Here is a 21,811-nt window from a genome sequence, read left to right as displayed (position 1 = left end):
CTGGACCACCCCTTGGGCAGGCAGCTGGAAGACCCTGGTGCCCCACCACCACCTCCTCGTTCCTCGCCGGGAGAGCTTCCAGGCTGGTTCCCCTGCACCCCGCGCCAACGGGGCTGGCCAGCGATGCCAGGACAAGGCAGGAGGCACCCGGTCTCAGCAGACAACTCTTCTGGCCATGCTTCCACAGGGTCGACAGGGGAAACCTGGACCAGGTCCATGCAGCCCTGCATACACGCATGGAGGAAGACTCTCCAAAAGAACTTGCTGAAGGCAGGGAGGGATCCCAGCTGCTTTCAGACTCTTTCTGCTTCCCCTCGCGGGAGAGAGCCTGGCTGCTTTCACGTTCAAACCAACACCAATTAGTCCCTCTTCAAATTAGAGGTCTGAGTAACCCCTCCTCCAGCCCAGGGGAAAGGATCGCTCCCAACAGGAGACGTCTCCCTGCGAGCACCCGGCACGAGCACAGCCCCAGGACTGGGCTCGCCCCACAGAAAAATGAAATTGTGTTCGATGGCTTGGGCAAGGTGAGCTCCCACCCGCCGGGAGGGGAAAGGCGAGCTGAGGGCCCGTGCCGGGGCCGCGGAGCTTTGGCAGGGGGCAAGGAGCCAGGGGGGCTGCCAAGGCCGGACGCAGCAGCTGGCAGCGTGCCAGGCTGTCCCGGGGCTGCGTCCCACGCCTGCTCAGGGACGCGGCTGACGCACGGAGGAGCGCAGGGACCCCCATCACCCCGTCGCTTCCCAGAGCCGGGCCAAGATGCTCAAAATCACCTCTCCGGCGTTCACAGCTCTCTGCCAAGTGCTGAATCACCCTTCTGCAGTGTCTGCATTAGGCATGCAGGAGCGGTAGAGCCTTTTGCAGTGAGAAATGGGAAGGGGGAACAGGTACCGGCACTCCAGCACTGAAGCACCATCAGCATCGCGCTCTCGGTGCTACCTGCTCTGCTGGCCCTCTGGAGATCAAGCGCAGGAGGGGACAGGGCCTGCCGAAGCTTGGCAGTTGCCTGGGCATATCCCAGAGGGACACAGGCAAAGGCAGTCTGGACACACAGCAGGGCTCACGGTTTGGTTTCTCCAGTGTGGAAGTACGTCACTGCGAACCCCCGAAGCAAGTCCTACCTGTCCTCCTCCTCCACTAGATCCGAAGCAGACCCAAACCCAGCTGTGCAAAGCTCCCGGGATCCCACATCCCATCACCTACCACAGGGTCCCACCAGCTGCATCAGCTCCTGGTCAGCTGTACCACTGATCATCTGAACTAGCCCACCAAGGGAACAGCAACGCCTCACCTCTGAAAAAGAGCAGCCCTCTCGAACCACCCAGAAACGGATGAGTAAAAGGGGTTTATTTATTTAGACTTTCAATAAAACTTTGACAGCATCCTACACTGGGGGATTTAAAATCTTGCAGCCTACCCTGGTTATACACAAGGACACCAGAACTTTTGTGTGTTTAATAGATCTACCGAGATGTGGCAGATAGCAGAGGATTATCTGGGTTAGTCGATGAGAGAGGCGGTGGGGAGCTGCAGAGGGAATTCACTGCTAACAGAGACCAGTTTCGCTGCAAGGGAAACGCAGTGTTGATAAATGGAAGTTCACGCACGCCATAGGGATCATCTGACCTACTCCTGCGTACCACCAAATTCACTATCATCTATAACCACGCTGGAAAAAGCCCTGTGTGTCACCAGACAGCTCAATAACAACCATCATTAAATGCTCAGAGACAAAAGAAACAACTTCAGGTTTGAAGTGCAACGGACTAAACAACTGTAATATTATTACGGCATTAAGTGTCAACAGACAGGGCAGCCCTGCTCTGAACACTGTCTCAGCTGCAGCCCCTGGGCTGGAACAAGTGAAAGCAACACGAGCTGGATAAAGGGAACCACTCACATTTCTGATTGTCCAGGGGTCCTTCCAGCCCTTCCACCCATCTTCCACCCAGCGCAGAGCCCTCCCTGCGACTCCTGCAGAAGGCCAGAACCGGAGTTATTTACCTGCAACTGGAGACTTCCCAGTTGTGCATCCACCTGTAGTCTCTACAGACAGCAAAGCCCGGCACTGGGCTCAGCTCATGACACGCGTACGTCGAGATGCGCCGTGTCCATGGGATGAGCTTCGGGGAGGACGCTCTGGGTGATGGTGAGGTGGGTGGAGGGCTGGGGTGAACCTGCAGGGAGGCTTTGTCCAGGTGAAGCACAACAGAGCGGAGGGATGAGGGTGGACTGGAGCTCAACCCTTCTCTACCACAGTGCTGACCAAGAAAGCCAGCACCACAGAGTAGGTGGCATATGGCCTTGGCCTCCTCGGACAGGGAAAGCCAGATTCGCACGTCAGGGAAAGCCATGGTCATGCCTGTTAGCAGGTTCAGCACAGCTGGAAGGCACGGATTATCTCCACAGGCAGTCTGAAACCTCAGGCAGGGCTCTGCTCACCTTATTACAGCCAAGAGGAGGAGAGCAAACTCCATCTCTGGCAGGAAGGCTCCAGTGGCTGGAAGAACCTGTGCGCTGAGATGATTTTGCATGGCACGAAGTTAGATCTAATCTATCTGGATAGACCGATTTATTGGCATCTACTTCATGCTCCAAGCGAGGATGTGGACAACAGACCCATCCTAGCCAGCCCTCCCCATCTGCAAGAGGTTCTGGGGCAGCAGGAGAAGGTCTGGGAAGCACAGAGAATGCAGGCAGACAGCCTGCCCAGACCAGGCTTCCCACACACTGCAGGGCTCCAAGCATCCCTGACCCAGGGGATGAAAGAAATATTGACCAGCAGACTTCACCCTGAGCTCCCCGGGAAGAAAACAAGGGATCGACTGCTCCCGTCAGAAGTGGAAAGGTCGCTGTCTGGACTGCCCTCAATGCTGGGCATCTCAAGGGGGTCCTGGAGGGGAAGGGAAATACGGCAAATCCAGGCATCTGTGCTCTGGACAGATGGACCCTGACTAGCGTTGATGCCCTTCAGCACTTTGCTGGAGTACGGAGGCGGGCGCGGACACAGCCCCCTGGCACTGCGGGGTGAAGGCTGGCACCAGGCCATCCCTTAGCCACGCCGAGCAGCTGGAGCTCCTGCACGCTCCTGCAAGAAGGCAGACCTTCCGGCCCCTGACTTGTGCTGGTAGGCTTTTTTTTTTTGACCATGAGCCAGCAGCGTGCCCTGGGTGCCAAGAAGGCCAATGGGATCCTGGGATGCATTAGGAGGAGTGTGGGCAGCAGGGCGAGGGAGGTTCTTCTCCCCCTCTACACTGCCCCAGTGAGGGCCCATCTGCAGTGCTGTGTCCAGTGCTGGGCTCCCCAGTTCAAGAAAGGCGAGGAGCTACTGGAGAGAGCCCAGCGGAGGGCTACGAGGATGAGGAGGGGACTGGAGCATCTCTCCTACGAGGAGAGGCTGAAGGAGCTGGGCTTGTTCAGCCTGGAGAAGAGAAGGCTGAGAGGGGACCTCAGAAATGTTTATAAACATCTCAAGGGTGGGTTTCAGGAGGATGGGGCCAAACTCTTTTCAGTGGTGCCCAGTGACAGGACAAGGGGCAATGGGCACAAACTGAAGCGTGGGAAGTTCTGTCTGAACCCGAGGAAGAACTTCTTCCCTCTGAGGGTGACGGAGCCCTGGCCCAGGCTGCCCAGGGAGGCTGTGGAGTCTCCTTCTCTGGAGATATTCCAGCCCCGCCTGGCCGCGGTGCTGTGCAGCCTGCTCTGGGTGACCCTGCTTGGGCAGGGGGTTGGGCTGGGGGACCCACAGAGGGCCCTGCCAACCCCTGCCATGCTGGGATTCTGTGATTCTGTCACTGCCTGCACAGCCTCGGGTTTGTCACTTACTTGTCATACGCTGCTGTGGGTGAGCAGCTGTACGGGAATGACATCTGGTCACAGCAACGCTCGGAGAAGGGGCAGCAGCAAACACGTCCAGGCTTCTGCCAGAAGCCGCTACTGAAGCCCCCAGACATCGCCGAGGGCTCCACACACGTCCAGTGACAGCCAGCAGACCTCGGGACGCTGTCAGACATCCCGACCACAGTCCCCTCCTCTCCCCACGCGGCCGGCATCGCCTCTTCCCCGACACGCAGCCTGACACTGAGCGACGCTCAGACGCGCACAGCTCGACTGCGCCCGCGCGCCCGGATCCCCGCTGCTCCTTACCGCTCCCCCCGCCTCCGCCTCACCCACAGGCTTTGCCAGCAAGGACTTTCCGTTCCCTTGCAGGTCACAGAAACGGGTGCCATGGTCTGACCCACGGGCGCTTCCCAGCCCCGCTCCCCTCTGTAGATAAGAGCTATACATAGCAACTTCCCAGCAGGAGCTACGCAGCATCCACGTGTCTCGTACTAAGTGGACTACGAGCTGCACTTTATAGGTTTGCTTAAATATGATTAGAAACCTGGGCAGATTTCTTGCTCTGAGGAAACACAAATGGTGCAGGGAAGGCAAAGCGAGAGCTTCTGCTTGCGCTCTGACGGTGTGCGAAAGGCTGGCTGCATACCCGGTAAGAGGAATTACTATTTCAGCGCAGGAAATTGGGAATTGTGGTGACTTAGCGCAGTGAGGCATCGCAGCGCTGACTGTGTTGGGGGATCAGACCCATTAACTGACGCCGGAGAGGCAGCCGAGCCCCCTCCACCAGCCAGCCTGATCCTCCCCATGACAAGAGGTTACTGAGCCCATCAGGGAAGCGCCTCGGCTCTCGCCGTCTGCAGCACACCACCGACACTCGGGAGAGGGAGTTCCCTCGGGCTGGCGACGCGTCCCGTCTCCACTCTGCGAAACGCCCCTCGGCCTTTGCTGGGCTGGAGGCCGTTGGAAATGTCGCTTCCCTTTTCCAGTGCTCGAATGCGCCAGGGACGCGCTGGCCGTCGGCCAGACCCATAATGAAATCGGCCAAGACGTCAGCATCAGCCGGGGCGCAGGGGCTGCCAGGGCTTGCCCGGCCCACGGGGAGGGTTGTCAGACCGCTGGTACCCGCTCTCCTCCTCCTCTCCCCCGGGAGAGGCTTCAAGCAGCACCCGAGCCCTCTCCGTGCTCCCGTCACCTCCATTCCTCGCTCCCGGGCAAGGCAGCAGCATCTTTGTACCTAATCACAGATGGGTAGGATTTAAAACCAAAAACAAACAAACAAACAAAAAAAAGCCCAGAGCACAGAATTTGCATATACTGTGTTAAAATAACACCTTGGGGCTGCAAAATTACACTTTGTGTTGGTAAATGCCAAGCGAGGGCTGCTCGCAGCCGCTGCCGTACCCAGCAGCACCCTGCCTTTCTCCAAAGGATCCTTCAGCGAACAGGACAGACACCGGGTCAGAACGAAAGCTGTGCAGAAAGCAGACATTTCCAACCAGTCACAAGCTTAGTCCTGCACCCTAAATAGCACCAATTAATGCATGGAGATATATAAATCATTAACTGATCTAACACTCTCCATCAGATGTTACTCCCCAGGCTTCTGTTGCAGGCACTCGGCCCTTTTTCCAGCACCTGGGAGAAGACCCGCAAAAAGCACGATTTCAGAAACAAGGATTTTTCTTTCCAGTCAATTGCTCCACTTGACAATCTGTAGCTACATCTTTCATTCTCCATGTTTTATTTTTACAGAGAAAAAAAAAAAAAGAATATGCAGCATAACAAGAAACTGCTCGCCATCAGCATCTTCAGCGGCGCGCACACCAGACCAGGATGTGCCCTGGGAAATGTCCAGGAGGACACAGGTGTTGCTAACACTGCAGTTTGCTCTGACGTGCGTATTTCATCCATCAGGAAGGAACTGGAACAGGGGGATCGGAGTTATTATCTCCTCATAATGATACAGGAGGTGCTTGATGGTCTCTGTACAGCTGCAGAGCTCTCACTGGGTGTATACTGCCGGCAGGACTCTGCTGAGGATGCGTCCATGCAGGCTCCTGCTGGACACAAAGGCAGGAGAGATGGCCCTGAGCAGGAGACGGGAGCCTGAACTGCGCCTGTTGTGATCCACACCGTCCCCCTTCAACTGCGACCACGTTCGGTCAGCAGGGACCACACAGACCAAAGCCAAAATGCATCACTCACACGCTCTCCCCTTCTGCCTTCTGAGAGGGCTATGAACAAGGCAACTTCTCCCCAAGCCTTGCTAAACCTTTAGTCTTCCTCCAGTGTCGTCAAGGAACAAAGGGAGATCAGCTTCACCTCACGCTCCCTGCGGATATTGGCTCCCAAACGAGGGCCAGGACATCTGCAAAGCACTGCCTGGACGACTCGCCCCCTGCTCCAGAGCCCTGGCACAGCCTGCGCAGGATTTCCACAGCTCCCAGCCCCCGCGGAGCCAGAACAGGGGGAACAGCTTCCATCTCCACCGGCCGGTGGGACGACATCGACCGCTTACCTCCCAACACATCTGCTCCAAGACCATCGAGATGTACTTGCTTTTTCTGTCATTATCCCTGTGCTCGTCCTAAGTGCCACGCACAGCTCTTCTGTGTCCAGGCAGGCATGAGCTGGTCTTCAGCAGCTCCCTCTCCGCTCTCCTCCTGGCTGAGGGGGATCCCAGGCTTTTTCGCTGCTCTACCTCAGTCACAAACGTAATTTACCCACTCCACAAGTGGCCACAGCCCAGTTTTGGGCTCTTTAAGCAGTGATATCCAGGGTGTTCTGGTTTTGGTGACACAGGGTTTGGAGGGGTCCTGTCCAGGGCTTGGAGTTGTCCTTCAGCTTGGCAGTGGCTCAAGGTCTCTCCACGCCTGCCAGCCCAGGAGCTGGGCAAGGCCTGGGAAGGCCAAGAGCAGCTTCAGCAAAGGTGCAGAGGCACCTGGCCATTAGTGCTAATCCTCAAGACCTTGAGCACCATCTCCTGGTCACTGCTGGATTCAGTGGCAACTTCACCTCGTGCTTCCTCCATTTCAGCAGCACTGCGAAGCCTGGGGGACAAAGCCACCCACGCAACCGAGGAAGAGTAAGCTGGGAGCCCTTCGAGACACATGCAACACTTCAACAGGGTCACAGGCTCGCTGCCACACACACACATAAAAAAAATGACATGCAGAACATGAGCTCCACCAGGCAGCTCTCCTGGGGTCAGCCCTTGCTGTTCACTTCTTTTCTCCAAGCTGTAACAGGAAAAACAAACGATCTTACTGGCACAACCAGCCTGGCACGCTGCTGCACGGCCATCTCTGCCTGGTGGCTGTGAGCAGCCAGCACAAGATGCTGCTGGAAAACTCCAGCCTGCTCATCTCCCGTGCTCCCGTGGCTCCGGGCAGCGTGATAAACCGGGCGCTGCTCGCCGCAGGGTCTCCCACTGCGAGAATGCGGCGGGGATCACCGCTCCGTCTGTAAATATGGCAGTGGCAGAGTTCAGCCTTACGGCACACGGGAAAGGAAGATAAATGCTACCAGTTCCCTCAGAGCCACAGGAACCCTGCATCTATCTAATTGCACTTCATAATGGATTCAGCAAACCATTAATTATCAGATTATATTTTAGGAAACTGCAGATAAAAAACCTTTATGAAACCTAGCCTTAAAGGGGCCAGCGTGCTGCAATGAAGCTGTTGCATCGTGCCGGCAGCACAGAAGCAAACTTTACAGTAGGTATCTGAATGCATTTTACAAAGCAGTGCCCTGCGTGCCACGGGGAATATCTATGCGCAGTCACAGCAGCTACTGCATACTCCGACTGAAATGTCTTAATTAGTGCCAAACCACTGATACCAGTAATGAGAGGCCCTGGCACGCAGGCACAGCTCCTTCTCCTCTCTCAGATATCAGCACGTCCTCGGTGAATCAGAGGAGGGGTGGGAGATCTCGGGGCCCTTTGCTCGCAAATAGGATGTGGATGTCCGTGCCTGCCCATGAACCTTCATCATGGACAGCCGCAGCAAATAAAGGCATGGGATCAGGCCTGTGCCACACAAGGCATCACCTGAACAGCTCCAAAGCCGTTTAGCACAACTCTTGAGAAGTCTCCACTTGAGCAGAGAGGCCCAAATGTCAGCTCTGCGCTGGAGGACTTCTCTAGCTGGCACAACAGGCAGCGCAATGGTACAGGGGGCAGCGACAGAACAACCAAAGCAGCCCTTACTCAGCCTGCAGAGCAGCAGGTACCTGCGAGCACAGCACTCCTTCAGCCCCAAAAATCTCCAGCCTGAATTCTCAGGGCAGCTTTTTCTTTGGTTTCACATACGCACACCACCCCAGCTTTGTCCTGCACTAGTCTCCTCCTCTCCACTCTGTTCGAAGCCGTGGAGGACCACACGTGAACACACTCAGTTCCCGTCTTTTCCTCTGCTTCTTTATTTCTCTCAAGCCGGGAGGGATGAGCGGTCCAGCTCACCCAAGCTGGCAGCTGCTGACTGCATGGAGACTTCCCAGGCCCTTATGAATGTCTACAAGCCTCTCCTGTCCTTGGCCATGCTCTGCTTGCTGCATGCCATTTCTTTTTGCAGCATTGCGTGGCCAGGGCTGCTTTCCCAAAGAAACCCTGAACCTCGCTTCTGGAGCAGCACGCTGAGGCACAGCTCCCGAACAAGTCTAATGGACACCAGGTGCCATGCATGGGCACCCACCTCTCAGTCTCCCTTGGTTTCTTCACAAATCAGAGTGACTTTGTCATCAAACAAGTCCTCCATGGTCACTGCCACCAGCTCGGAACCAGCTTGGCTCATCTGGGATTCAGGCAAGGTCACAAAGACTTGGGAGCCAGCGAGTTGGGCCTCGTCGAAAGAGATGATGTGCTCTGCTGCTCCTTGCTCCGACGTCTGAAGCACCTGCACGGAAGATGACCTGAGAGTCAGACACTCACAGCACCACTTTCCCCACAATCACTTTGCCACCCACATCTTCCCCAGCCCCGGCTCTGGTAATAACATTTAGCTCCACGCCAGAGGTCTGCAATTACAAGAGGCGTGAGACTAATGGGAAACACCAAACCACACACACCCCGACGATGCAAAAGAGAAGACAGGAGAGTAATTTAAATATTTCTCTCCACAAAATTGCTATAATTTAGCTCCACAAGCAGTTGTAGACAATAAGAGCTCTGTGTTAATAACCCCTGAGTAACCAGGCACCTCTGCACACGCTGTCAGTCCCTCCCCCTCGGCTCCCACAACCAGGACTGAGCCGCTTCCCCTCCAGCAAGCCCGCCTCACACCAGCACAGAAATCCCAGCGCACTGGGGGCTGGGGGGCTTGCACCCTGGACCCTTCTAAGAAGAGGGAATCAGGGAGCAGAAGGGGTGACAGAAACCGCAGGGTGGATTTGGGAAGCGTAAGGGGGCTGGAGGGGGAGGATGGATGAACAACCACAGGGGCTGCAGCGCAGAGCAGTCTTTACCTGCACAATCTGGGCCGTGGTGGCTTGGGAGAGGACCACCTTGGGATGCTCAGCGCTGTAGTGTCCCTCCAGCTCACCCTGGGAGGGGAAGAGCTCCCCGCAGAGCTCGCAGGTGAAGGTGCTCTCCGTCTGCTTGAAGTGCTCGCTGGTGACGTGGCTCTGCAGGGCCCCGGGGAAGCGGAAGGACGCCGAGCAGTACAAGCAGCGAAACGGCTGGGAGCCTGCAGGGAGAAGGCCGGCCTTGAGCCCGGGCTGTGGCGGCCAGGGCCGGTCCAAGGGCACAGGGAGCTGCAAACGGCCAGGACACGCAGGGCTGAAACCCACCAGGGACTCACGGCGTGTGCCAGCGTCCCTTCTCTGTCTGTCAGACAGTCTGTGGCTGCTGAGGTCTGTTTTAGCTCTAGCTCCCTGCAGCATGGGCGCTCAGAAGCCAGGCTGGTGTATCTGACTGTCCTTTCTCACAAACATCTCTTCTCCCTGCTCCCTTACACCATCCAGCACTGCTCCTTGACGAGGCTTGCACCTCCTGATTCAGCTATTCCAAACCCACTGTCCACCCCAGGGGCTGTCTCCTCTCAGACAGAGCTATGTTTAGGTCTTCTTCCTCGCTCTCCAGGCTGCTGTTGGCTGCCCCCTCCAACATCTCCTGATCCATCTCCTCTCCTGCCATCCCATGCACAGCTCACCTTTTGTAGTACCTGGTCTGCCAGTTCACCCTGCCCACACAGCCTTGCTTCAGCTTGCCCATTGGCCAAAGGGCCCTTGATGTGGTCTCCTCAAGCCCAGGTCCCTCTCTGATCTTTCTGGTGCTAAATTCCCTCTTTCTCCAGTCTCCCACCAGCTTCATCCTCTACAAACCCCCACGCCCAAGGTTCACTTCCTCACTCCTCTGCGCTGAAGTCTCCTCACCTTCACTTAGCTCCCTTCTCTACTGTAACAAGAAAATACAGATCCCTCCTTAACTCCAGTGGCTCCAGAAGCTTAAACTTGTGTCAGCCTCACCAAAACCAGTGATTTTCCAGTTCATCTGTATTTCCTGTTTCCTCACATTCCGCTTCCTTACCATGTCCATCTTCACTCTCCCACGTGCAGTTCAGACCTCACTTACCGAGAGGAGCAGTCACTGCTCACAAGGCTAACACCAACAGCAGCAAAGGTAACAGACCTGAGTGCCTGCACTTCACGTGGACCTGCAGGAGAGCCAGCGTGGGGAAGAGCTCCTTGCACGCCTCACACTCGTGGAACTTCACATCTGCAAACAAGGCCAAGAACAGAAAAGTGTGCACTCAGGGTCTTCTACAAGAGACCTTCTGGACCAGAGCTCTGTTAGTATTTCAGCAACACCACACATGCATACAGACATGAGGAGCATCTTTGGAGACAAGGCAGGAAAAGGAGAGGCCAAGAGCAAGCGAGGTGCAAGATACCGAGGTGAGACTTGCCAGAAGAGATTGCTACAGGTTACAAAGAATCTACTGTGATTTGCAGGTAAACGAGATGCACAACCCTGTCCTATCAGAGTTATGGCTACGTCTCTCCCAGCAGTCACTGCGTGCTTTTGTTCGCTGACAAACGGGCCGTTACCTGCGTGCTCTGCCTTGACGTGCTTTCGGTGAGCAGCAGTGCTGGAGAAGGTTTTGTCACAGGAGCTGCACTGCAGGGAGGAGAACTTGGAGGAGCGGTGATTCTGAGCTGCAAAGACATCAGGGTGGTGGGTCCGGTTGTGATACCATAACCCTGACAACTGCTGCAATGATAAGGATCAAACCATGGTTACAATCCAAAGCTCTTCCAGGGGCATCATGACAGCAAGAAACTGCGTGGAAAGCAGCAGCAATAGCGAGGTTGTGCTCAGCAGGTACAAGACCTGCTCATCCTCACACAGGACAAGAGCTAACACCTCAACTTCTGTTTCTCCATTGCCCCTGCAGGGCTGAACGCTGCCGAATCCCTCACCCTCGTCTCACTCACTGTAGGTCTTCTCTGGGCATGAATTTTTGTTCCCTTGTAGGGATGTGCTCACACACACACTCCCACTGTGGCACGCCATTTGCAACATGAGAATTTTCATTCCTGTGCTTTCTGGCAGCTAGAAACTTGGGTGAAAGAGATTCCTGAGAGTCCACACGGACTGGTGTGTAGCCCTTTGCAGTCACAGCCCATCTCTCTCCATGGACCTGCCTTCTCCCTACGGATTCTGCCTCCTCCTCAGTGCAATTTTTCCCTCTGCTGACCACAAACTGCTGCACTCAGCGCGCATGGCCAGGAGAGACATCCTGCTGCAGGAGCCAGGCAACGGCAACCTCCAACACACGAGACCAAATCCTCGCTGCACCAGCTCACCTGGTAAGCTTTGTCACAGATCTCGCAGCTGAAGGGCTTTCCCCCGACGTGGGTCACGACGTGGCGCTCCAGCAGCGACGGGGCGCTGAAGACTTTGGCGCAGGTAGGGCAGGGGTGGTACTCCCGGGAGTGGGCTTCGTGGACGTGCTTGCGGTGCTCCTGCAGCGTGGCAAAGCTCAGCCGACATTTCTTGCAGTCGTAGGGATCTTCGATGTCTGCCACCCAGAAATGCAACGAGAAGCACAGGGGACAAAGAAATCAAGGAAAAAAGAAAAGAATTAAGAGGAGAATTCACAGAGGCAGGAAAGAAAAAGGGAAACAGCAGCTTGTTACTTCCCAGACAAAAACTAGCACTGGAGTTTCAGCTTTGCATAGAGATGTTGCTGCTTCTGCTCACCTACAGCTTCCCATGGTAGGTTCCCAGCAGCTTAAGGTTTGCTGGAAGCCACCCTTGGTATTTTCTTTGGGATAACACTACTCACAGCATAAAACCACTACAGAGTCTTCCTTTTAGACTCTTTTCAGTGGTGCCCAGCGACAGGACAAGGGGCAACGGGCACAAACTGAAGCAGAGGAAGTTCCAGCTGAACACGAGGAAGAACTTCTTCCCTCTGAGGGTGACGGAGCCCTGGCCCAGGCTGCCCAGGGAGGCTGTGGAGTCTCCTTCTCTGGAGATATTCCAGCCCCGCCTGGCCGCGGTGCTGTGCAGCCTGCTCTGGGTGACCCTGCTTGGGGAGGGCGGTTGGACTGGATGATCCCCAGAGGGCCCTTCCAACCCCTGCCCTGCTGGGATTCTGTGATTTGCTTGGGAGGGAAAAATCCCACCACGAGACACCCAGCCAGCTTGCAGGCACCAGTAACACCCACGCAAGCCTCCACTGGCATGGATGGGTCTGCCATGACCCCACAGAAGCTGTGCCCTGCAGGCTGGCTGCCCAAGCTAGGGAGACAGCTGGCCACACTCACTGTGGAAGGTCCGGAGGTGGATGGAGAGCCCGTTGGCCTGGCGAAAGCCTTTCCCACACTCCCGGCAGACGTACGGCTTGTCCCCCGTGTGAGTCCGGACATGGCGTGACAGCTCGATGGACTGGGCAAACACAGCGTCGCAGTACTGGCAGGCGTACATCTTCCCTGTAGAGACACCCAGGGTGAGAGCCTGCACCTGACGGGACAGGAGCTCTGCCTGGACTACGCCTGATTTCAGAGGGAGAGGGAAAAGACTGCACAGTGGACAGGCTTTCCTGGGGTAGCCAGAGCATCTCAGTGCAGGGTCCTAGAGGTGCTGAAGAAAACCACACCTGCACAGGGAGTATTAAATTACTAAAGATCTCAAGTGTCTGGAGGTACTACATGCTGGTGTGTCTCATGTGCAAAATCAATTGCCCAGCTGCAACATGCGCATGCCCTGGTAGTGGAACGGGCTGGGTGCAGGGGCAGGAGAAGCACTGGCATGAAAAACTACGTGAAGTTCAGCCAGAGGGAGGGATGGGAGAAAGCAGGTTAACCAGAGGGAGGAGGACACATGGCAGGAATCCAGATATGAGGGGACAGAGCTACTGAGGAGAAAAACAAGGGAGCCAGATGAAGACGCCCTTAATGCAGAGCAAACAGCTAACAGTGTGGCTAATCGGAGGACCTGGAGAAGGGGATGGGGGAAAGGCAGAGTGAGGAACTGCCCCCAAAGCCATGTGGGTGAAGGAAATCTGGGAGCAGCCAGCTGCCCAGGGCTCCCCTAAAGGATGTGGAAGCGGCCTGGAGGCAGATGAAGGGACAGGGCAGGGAGGGGTGGATGGAGCATGACAAGCCCATGGCCAGGCTCCCGCAGGGAAGACTCACCCTCAGCGTGCTTCTTCTTGGTGTGGTAGGCGAGGGCCGAGGCCTGCATGAAGGTCATCAGGCAATGCTTGCACATGAAGGGCCGGTCCCCCGTGTGCAGCCGCAGGTGGTTCTTCAGCGTGGAGTTGGCCGCAAACTTGGCCCCGCACTCCTCGCAGGAGAAGGGCTTCTCATCAAAGTGCTCCGTCAGCTTGTGGTACTGCATCCCTGGGGAGGCAGGCAGGACACCAGGGTGGCACTGGTGGGACCCAGTGCCAGACCCACCCAACCCTGCTGCAGAGGTACCACTCCGCCCAGCCTGGAGGTCCACCAGCCCACCCGCGACACCAGGGGTCCACCAGTGTCCTCCAGCCTGGATGTCCACCAGGATATCATGAGCTGCCCCGGGGAAGGCAAAGAGACTCATCTCCTCTTACTCGCCCTGATAAACCAGCCATAGAACTGGAACAGCTTGATTATTTTTGGAAGCTTTTAAATTTGCCAGTAGCCCCACTTTTCCTTGATGAGCCATGTGGAAAACCAATTAGGTGAGAACTAATCAGAAAGCGCTTGTGCTCAGTGGGGCAGGAGAAATGAGCTGAGCCACATCTCTCACACACAATGCTCACAGAGCTGCAGGGAGGAGGAGAAGATTTCAGAATATTGCTTTATTGCATCGTCCAAGCTTCTGTCCAAATACACCTGCTTCCACCAACCTTACCTGAGGCATGAGCAAACTCTCGGCCACAGATGTCACAGGCCACAGGGAGCCTCTTCTTCTTCTTCTTGGCTGTCCCCACAACCCCATGGACCTCAAGCTGATGCTTCTCCAGCTCCTTCTTCGTCGATTTGACCTCGCTGCACTCCTTACACTGGATTTGCTTTCCTCTGGCCACCCGACAACGTTTCATGTGCACCTTCAGGCGGCAGTAGAAGTGGAAGGTCTTCTCGCAGGCTTTGCAGACAAAACTTTTCTTGGATGTCGCTTTTTCTTGAGGCTCCTTCCGTTCCTTGGCACTGACACCTCCTGCTTTGTCGTCATCTTTGTCCAGAGCTTCAACTTGGGATTCACTATTCACCTTCCACTTCCTGATCCCAGGTTTCTCCCCGCTTCCCTCAGTCAAGAGACCTGCAGAAATACCAATTCCTGTTTCAGAACCCCCTGGTCTACCACCTCCCGAATGCTCCTACACAAACAGTTGTCCCTGCACAGCAAGAACAGAGACCCATCGGACAAGCTGTCCCATCACAACAGTGGCACATGACTGCCCAAAAGCGACTGCGGCCATGCATGGTACAATGAATGAAGAGCAGTCCTTGAGTTTCTCCGCCCACACATACCAGGGGCTGCATTAGACAGGAAGAGCCAGGGCCAAATTTTCCAAAGAGCTTCCTCCTCAAACAGGAACAACTGTTGCTTCCAAGCACCTGCCTCTTGCTCAGACACGTGAAGTTACGGCCGTGCTTAAATGTCTGAAGATCTGAGCCTCAGGTATGATACTAAGCCTGCCACTGAGAGTAGCTACCCAGCCATTAATTACAAGAAATCTCAGGAACACTTCCCAAACACAAACTCTTTGAAAGAGAAAAGATAATCTCACTGTGACTCTTTTGGTCTTCTAGTTAGGGCCCTGAGGTATTTTAAATCACTCGTTACATTCACTTCTTACAAAGTCTAATGCTTTTCTCAGTCCCTGTAACACCATCATCTCAAAAAGCACAAGCTGGAAAACTCACCTAGGATCTCAGTCTACAGAAAAGACCCACAGGGATGACATGTATGGAAGAAATCAAAATACAAACAGATATATTTTGCTTCTTTGCTATAATGAGAACCATGCAACTGCGCGGCCATGGAAACCAGTGCAGACTTCTTTTGCCAATGCACAGGCAATTCAGCCTGTGCTTGCAAAACTCCATTTCTGCCTTCCTCGCTATGGGAAATGCTCAGCAGAGCCTCCTCCCTGCACAGTGATACTGTCCTGGATTTCCAACCAGCTAGAAACCAGGCGACATATTCCAACACACTTGGAAATCTTAAGATGTCAAGTGGTAACCCACTGACTTCTAAACACATCAAGGGAGAAAAACAAACTGGAAGACTGGTTGCCAGTTTGTCCTGCTCTGTCAAGACAGCAATACAAGCCTTTCATCTTTCAGGTCTCTTCCCACATCCCTACAACCAACGCTGTCAGTGGCCCAAGTGAAGAAGTATCTTTAAATCTTCCAGAAACACTGAACGTCAAAGAGAGTCACCTTGCTGGGCAGGATGAATGTGGACAAAGGTCTGAGCACTAAGGAAACCAGGACTGGAAATGTCTAGAAGACACCGCAAAAAGTGCCATGGCAGTAGGGGTGTAACTTGAGTCAGATGAAGTGGAGATTTGCTATGGACCCCAGCGCGCCAAGCCCTGGCTCACGGTCCTCCTGCTCTTGTGCCTGTGAAAATGTTCAGAATTATAAACCTTTAGCCTACACAACAGCATAAGACTGTAACGGTACAAATGCATGGGGAACTCTGAACCTTAGTCCAGCTTCATGGGGAAATGCACTAAGGGGCTCCAGGAACAGCTCTCCATCTTCAGGGGGATGCTACTATTCCCAGAGAACAGTTTTGAAAGAAAGCTGAAGCAGATCACACGAAATCAATGGCTACGTACCTGCACCCTGTTGTCCCATGCCAGAGTGATACACACATCCTGGATGGCAGAAGGAACCTCGCCTGATGGCGGAATACACCCTCAAAAGTCTTTCAAAGTCTGGCTACCATGAGACAGGAGAATGGGAGACACGCTCAACTGCATGGCGCAAAGCTGATGTGACTGTAAGGTCAAGGTGTCAGGTTGCTGGACTTGCAGGTTTCTTTAATGGCATCAAGTACCAGGGGCTGGCTGTTGCCCGAACAGAAGAGGGGACATGTGTCACTGCTATCTCAGGGCAGCCATTCCTTCCCACTTGGCACCCAGGATGTCTCCCAGAACCCCTCCTACGGATGAAGTCAACATTTCATACCTCGTTAGAGCAGCGCTGAACAACAGACACTACCCAGTCAGCTTCCATCCTTGGAGATGCAGGAAGCTTGGAGGTAAACCCGAGTGCTCTCGTGAGAAATAAGACCAGACTGAAGAAGTGATTGCACATCAAGTTTGAGGGGCAGGAACTCAGCATGCTTTGTCCATGCCCCTGGCTGAGTCTCCTGGGAGCAGACAGAGCCCGAGGGTAAAAGTACACCAGAAATGTCCCAGGCAGGAATTCCCGACTGTGGGGTCCTCCGGGACTCTGGACTTTGCATCACTTTCCATTCTCTGGTGGCAAAGACATTCAGCACTGAAAGAAAAATCCTGCTGTCCATTACAACGTATTTTATACTGAGTTCTCTTCCTCTTCTGTAAGCGCTCCGCTGAGTCTGTAATCCTGGTGGCTGCTCTGCCCTGCCTGTAGCTCATGACAGGTATTAGACTGCAGAAGCAGAAGATGTCTTGGTGTGCGACCATCCCGTCTCCCATTTCTTCAGCTGAAGCTGGAAGAAAATTCCACCTACCCCTTTGCATCTTGAAGGTCATTCCCATGCTTGCTGACACACATGGTGGCTTCTAAGGCAGAATCTTTACAGCGGAGCATGGCATTTTGCTTGCAGACCCCACAGCTAACACTTCCAAGGGCTGGATCAGGCCAAAGTTCTATGTTGTCTTTTTTAAACACAAGACTATGCAGAGGAAAAGCGTTTTTGCCGGAGTTTTTGACACATTTCTGAAATCTGAAAGTGAGGCATATCTTGACAAACATGATCTCCCACAAAGTGACTGTACAGAGACCCGAGAAGCAGATGGCTAGAGAGGAGGTTACGGAGTTGGCTGGAAGAGCCAAGCCTCACCCTTGCAAGCACCAGCTGCCAACAGTGAAAGTGCTCCGACTACAGAAGGGACCCAAGGAGAAAGCAACAGATTTCACGTTGTACCTCCACCTAAGAATCCAACCCATCACTTTGATGATGATGAGCATGGCTGGGATGGACGCAGACAGTTTCCTCTACAGTGATGCCTGGTGCTTTCCAAGTGCTTCAGCTCACCTAAATTAAGTGTCAGATTTTTTTTTTTTTTTAATTGCGGTAGAGATGCAAAAGCTGTCGCTTTCAAGTGGAAATGCAAACTGTATGCATCTCCATGTGGCACATATGTTTTTCAGAAATGTAAGAACTCCTCTGTTTCAAGTAGAAGCTCACATCCCTCAGACATGAGGCCCACAGTTATAATTCATGCATCATGCCAAGAGCCACATGGCTATTGATCCATAAAGCCACCTGCAACATTGAGGGCTGACAAGCAGTGGTATTGGAGCTGAAGAGAAATTAAGCCTAGAAATTAAGGTATGGAAGTTCAGTGTAAAGATCTGTAGGATGCCAAGAAGGGGCTGGTAAGTGGCAACGCTCCTCTGGACGCTTCACACAGAATATATGTTTTTGCCAAGTAAATACTGTTTTTCCAGGGCTTTTGTTTTTGATGTTGCTTCTTGCTTGATTTTGTCTCAACCTTGGCTTGAAGCCCTGCAAAGACATTTAGTAACAGCAGTCGCTCTCTTTGATATTGGTGCCAGAGAAGCAGGCATCTGCCAGAGCAATCTAGCTGACTCCCCAAGTCCCTCACTGGTGAGCGCTGTACGGTGTCCAGGAGCTAAGGTGGGCTGCACCTTCACAGGCACGTGCAACTTTTGTTGGCTTACCTCCTCTAGAGCCATCAGGGCATGAGCCCTGGCACATCCCATGGTCAGACAGGATCTAGGGGAGTGCAGCAAGTGCCTGCAGCATCAGAAGGAGACAGAGAAGGAATGGAAGATAAGAATGAATTGCCTTTTCTCTGGAAATCATCAGCCGTGATGTGGTGAAAAAGTCAACTGGATCAGTGGCAATTCTTGGTGGAGTTGGAAGAGAGGACCCAGATCTGAACTGGGCATGAATACCGGATCTACAGTATAGTGGTCTCCCTGAGAGATGTCCTAAGGCCCCCGAGTCAAGAAAGGGGAGCGGAGCACATGCCTCACCCTCTGAGCCCTACAGCTAGAGCAGTAAGCCAGGTCCTCAGTTTCTTCTACATGCATACTGCTCCGAGTCACCCAGTCCCATCTACCACCCCAACAAAATGCCCCCGTTGCTCTGGAATGGGGGCAAACCCAGGGTGCAGAGACTGACCTAGGGACAGGTCACTCTGCTGCTTCCAGCGCACGGGGAACACTGGCTTCGCCTGTCACTGTCAAACACGAAACAACGGCGAGTGTCAGAGCCAGGAGGCTTCTGTTCGTTCACAAAGACCGGTCGTGGTCCTGACCCAAATTTTCCAGCAAACTTTCTACCCCTAAAAAAGGACGAGACATTAATAACAAGTTGCTTACTCTACCTAGAAATTTGCTAGTATTTCTACACTGCAGCTCTGGCACCACGAGTAAACAGGGACGGACTAGGCTGAACCAGTACCTGTGCCTGGATAAAAATCACACTGTGTACATCCCAGTGGACTCCACAGCCCAAAGAATCTGCACTTGGATGCGCTGGGAAGCACAATGCCATAAAAATGTATGCAAGCAAACAGAATGAGCAAGTCACATTTGCATCCTTTTCAAGAGAATGCAAACCTGTAATTAGCTTCCCGGCCCTCATTACCTTTTTCATTAAAGCACCAAGTTCAGTTAAGCATTATTCCTTCAGATGAGGGATGCAGAGATACAATTCAGCTGGAAAGCACCCCACAGCTCAGGGCAGGGTCTCACACATGGTTATTGCTATGCTTTTGTTTCTGGAGTTCACCACAGTGCTATCGGCATAAATTTCATTCACACCTTTGCCAAACTAGTAAAGTACCTAACGTTCCCCTACTGCTGTGGGACCCTCCCAGGGGATCATGTGCTTTGTGAAGTGTATGCATAGCAAGCCCAAACTAAAGCACAATGAGAAAACAGACTCAAAAACTAGTCTGGGACCACAAAATGCACCATTGTGGTCATCTTCGCACCAGACAAGTGCGCTCCGATGTGACCTTTTCACAATCAGCCTGTGAAGTATCCACACGCACACAGAGAAAGTCAAAGGATTGCAATGCAAGGTCAAATTCACACGGATCCAACAGTACAGGAAGAGCCAAAGAAACCCCACAGGTTAAGGAAAAAAATTGTGAAAAATAATCCAATATAGATACAAATTACATAACTAAGTTGCTTAAATGCTACCGAGCAATGGCTGGGGTGGAAAAATGCAAACACAGTTAAGGAATACCAGTAAGGGGGCAGCTACAACCTCTACAACCCTTGTAACATTCCAAACTTTAATCTGGTGTATTTTACTGGCAGGAGAAATGCATACTCCTGCGCTTAGATCCAGAGGTCACCCCTGTGAACCCTCCTGCAAGCCCAACCCCAGCATCTGGACACAGGTAGTTCTGTGAAATAACCTCAGGCCACCAGGACGCCAAGGTCCACTACCAAACTGCCCACGACTCCCACAACCGTGTGTAAGAGATCACACAAGGATGAAAGCCTGTGCTTTCCTCACCCACGTGCCCCAGCTCCTGCATCACCGGCTGCAGGTCTGGGAAGGACTCGTGGACACTGCACAGCAGCTGACAGATCTTGATGGCTGGGACAGACTTCTCCTGGGCTGTGCTCAGAGCTGCTTTCAAGGAGGCCTCTGAACTTTCCTTCTGAGCAGAAATGCTCAGCAGCTGAAGAAGTAAGCAGAAGAAAAAACATCACAAGACCGAAATTTTGGGCTGTGAAAGGTCGAGATGGTCTGGGAGTGAGGGCACGTCCACTTTGTTTCATCTCTACTGCTGGGAACCTGCTTTGAGAAAGCAGAAAAGAAATCCCTTTCCATATAGGTCTTTGCCCCTCCACTGATGTATTTGCACGAGCTGACAGAATTTCAGGATTAAAAAAAAAAGTTAAAGCAAATTAAACTCTCAGACTTTCTGTTTTGGTATTAGCTCACTTAAAACCACCTTTCCACGGAAAGAGCCGTCCCTCAATGCCTTACAGCAGTCCAGGCTTACCTAACTCACAAACCTGTCCATCACACACAACTCTCTCTGGGCTTTTCTCTCCCTTCCAAATCCAAACCCAATTTAGACAGCCACCGCAGTGAGAACCCAGGTGAGGATCTGTGCATACCCATACGTATCTCACCCTTCCAGATCTCCAACAGCAGCTAACAAGAAGAGGAATGAGCAACTGCAGACTACGTGGTTGAAAGGGCCAGCTCGTTACTAACACAGCCCATTTTCCCACCCAAGGGAAGACAGGCAAGGCACTCTGGGACGCTACATGATCATGGCATCTTCAGTGCATCTTCTAGCAGTGTTTCATTCTCATCTGTCCTGGAATAACCAACTCAAATGGAAACCCACCCCCTGGCAGCTCTGTTATTCATCTCTTGTTGGATTTGATTATCTTAGAGGTCTTATCCAACCTTAACAATTCTATTATTCTCTAGGAATCCTCCAACTTGGATGGCTTCCTCAACCTAAGTAATGTCCCTTCATTTCAGTGCACTCCACAGCCTGTCCACCCTTTGAGCCCCAAACCATGCTGGCTCTGAGAACATCCCCTCGCACCTCTTTCACTGCTTCTGTGAGTCCTGCCTCCCCCGGAGCCAAGCTCTCCAGGTCTGCTCTCTGCTGAATGGCCTCCGAGATCAGCTTGCTGTGCCGCAGGATGATCTCAATGGCTGTGCTCTCACTGGTGGCCACTGAAGAGGAAAATGAAAAGTGAAGGTATTTAAAAACACAAAACCCAAGGAGAACCTGAAGGCCTTAGTTTCGCTTAGCTTTGTCCAGCCCACTCCTGCAGGTGAGCTGTTAACAGCAAGAGTGACTTCTTTAGGGCATAGGAAACAGCGAACAAGAACAGGCAAGCTTTGGTTATGCAGCACCGACATCCAGCATAAAGCCCCAACAGATCTCACTTCTCACTGCTTGTCCAACTTTGGGTGAGAAGATCAGGTTTTCCAAAACACGTGGCTGAAAGAGACAATGACAACCTCAAAAGGCAGGCATGGCTCTCCCAAGACTGAGGATTTCTTCTCTCCTCCGATTCCCTTTCTGACTTCTGCACAGAAACAGGCATTTCTAGGCACAATTTGCCTCATCCGAGGACAGCCACATAAAAAGCAGCCAGATGCACCAAGCACCAGAAGAGCTCGGTTTCTCTGGGCTGAGCATGGAGGGGATGGAGGAGAGCAGTTCGGATGGAGGCAGCTACACCACAGGCACCTGACTGCAGGCAGGTAGACCCCAGCTTTGCACCCACAGGGCCAGCACACAGAGCCGGGCTCCGCACAGCCTCCCTCCCCTGCCCCCTGAGACCACCAGCT

General features: G+C 53.4%; 1 protein-coding gene across 9 annotated transcripts in view; it reads right to left on the bottom strand.

Annotated features, from left to right (window-relative positions):
* Nucleotides 1-4,884: 4,884 nt before the first annotated feature.
* The window catches only part of ZBTB40 (zinc finger and BTB domain containing 40), a 44,755-nt gene continuing 27,828 nt past the window's right edge, over nt 4,885-21,811 (bottom strand). For 5 of the 9 annotated variants that reach the window (XM_075437248.1, XM_075437245.1, XM_075437252.1 and 2 more), the window contains 10 exons: nt 21,054-21,187; nt 19,997-20,165; nt 14,180-14,587; nt 13,480-13,686; nt 12,610-12,774; nt 11,644-11,858; nt 10,885-11,047; nt 10,466-10,552; nt 9,301-9,521; nt 5,184-8,732 (listed from right to left, as the gene is read on the bottom strand). In XM_075437248.1, the coding sequence (XP_075293363.1) occupies nt 8,535-8,732; nt 9,301-9,521; nt 10,466-10,552; nt 10,885-11,047; nt 11,644-11,858; nt 12,610-12,774; nt 13,480-13,686; nt 14,180-14,587; nt 19,997-20,165; nt 21,054-21,187 (1,967 nt within the window). In that variant the 3' untranslated portion in view covers nt 5,184-8,534. Of the gene's footprint in view, nt 5,069-5,183; nt 8,733-9,300; nt 9,522-10,465; nt 10,553-10,884; nt 11,048-11,643; nt 11,859-12,609; nt 12,775-13,479; nt 13,687-14,179; nt 14,588-19,996; nt 20,166-21,053; nt 21,188-21,811 lie in introns of those variants that run through there. The other 4 variants (XM_075437251.1, XR_012765676.1, XM_075437250.1 and 1 more) reach the window with 4 other exon arrangements.

The sequence above is a fragment of the Opisthocomus hoazin genome, chromosome 16 (genome assembly GCF_030867145.1).
Source record: "Opisthocomus hoazin isolate bOpiHoa1 chromosome 16, bOpiHoa1.hap1, whole genome shotgun sequence".
In the NCBI taxonomy this organism is placed as follows: Eukaryota; Metazoa; Chordata; class Aves; order Opisthocomiformes; family Opisthocomidae; genus Opisthocomus; species Opisthocomus hoazin.
This window is presented reverse-complemented; position numbering and strand designations above follow the sequence as displayed.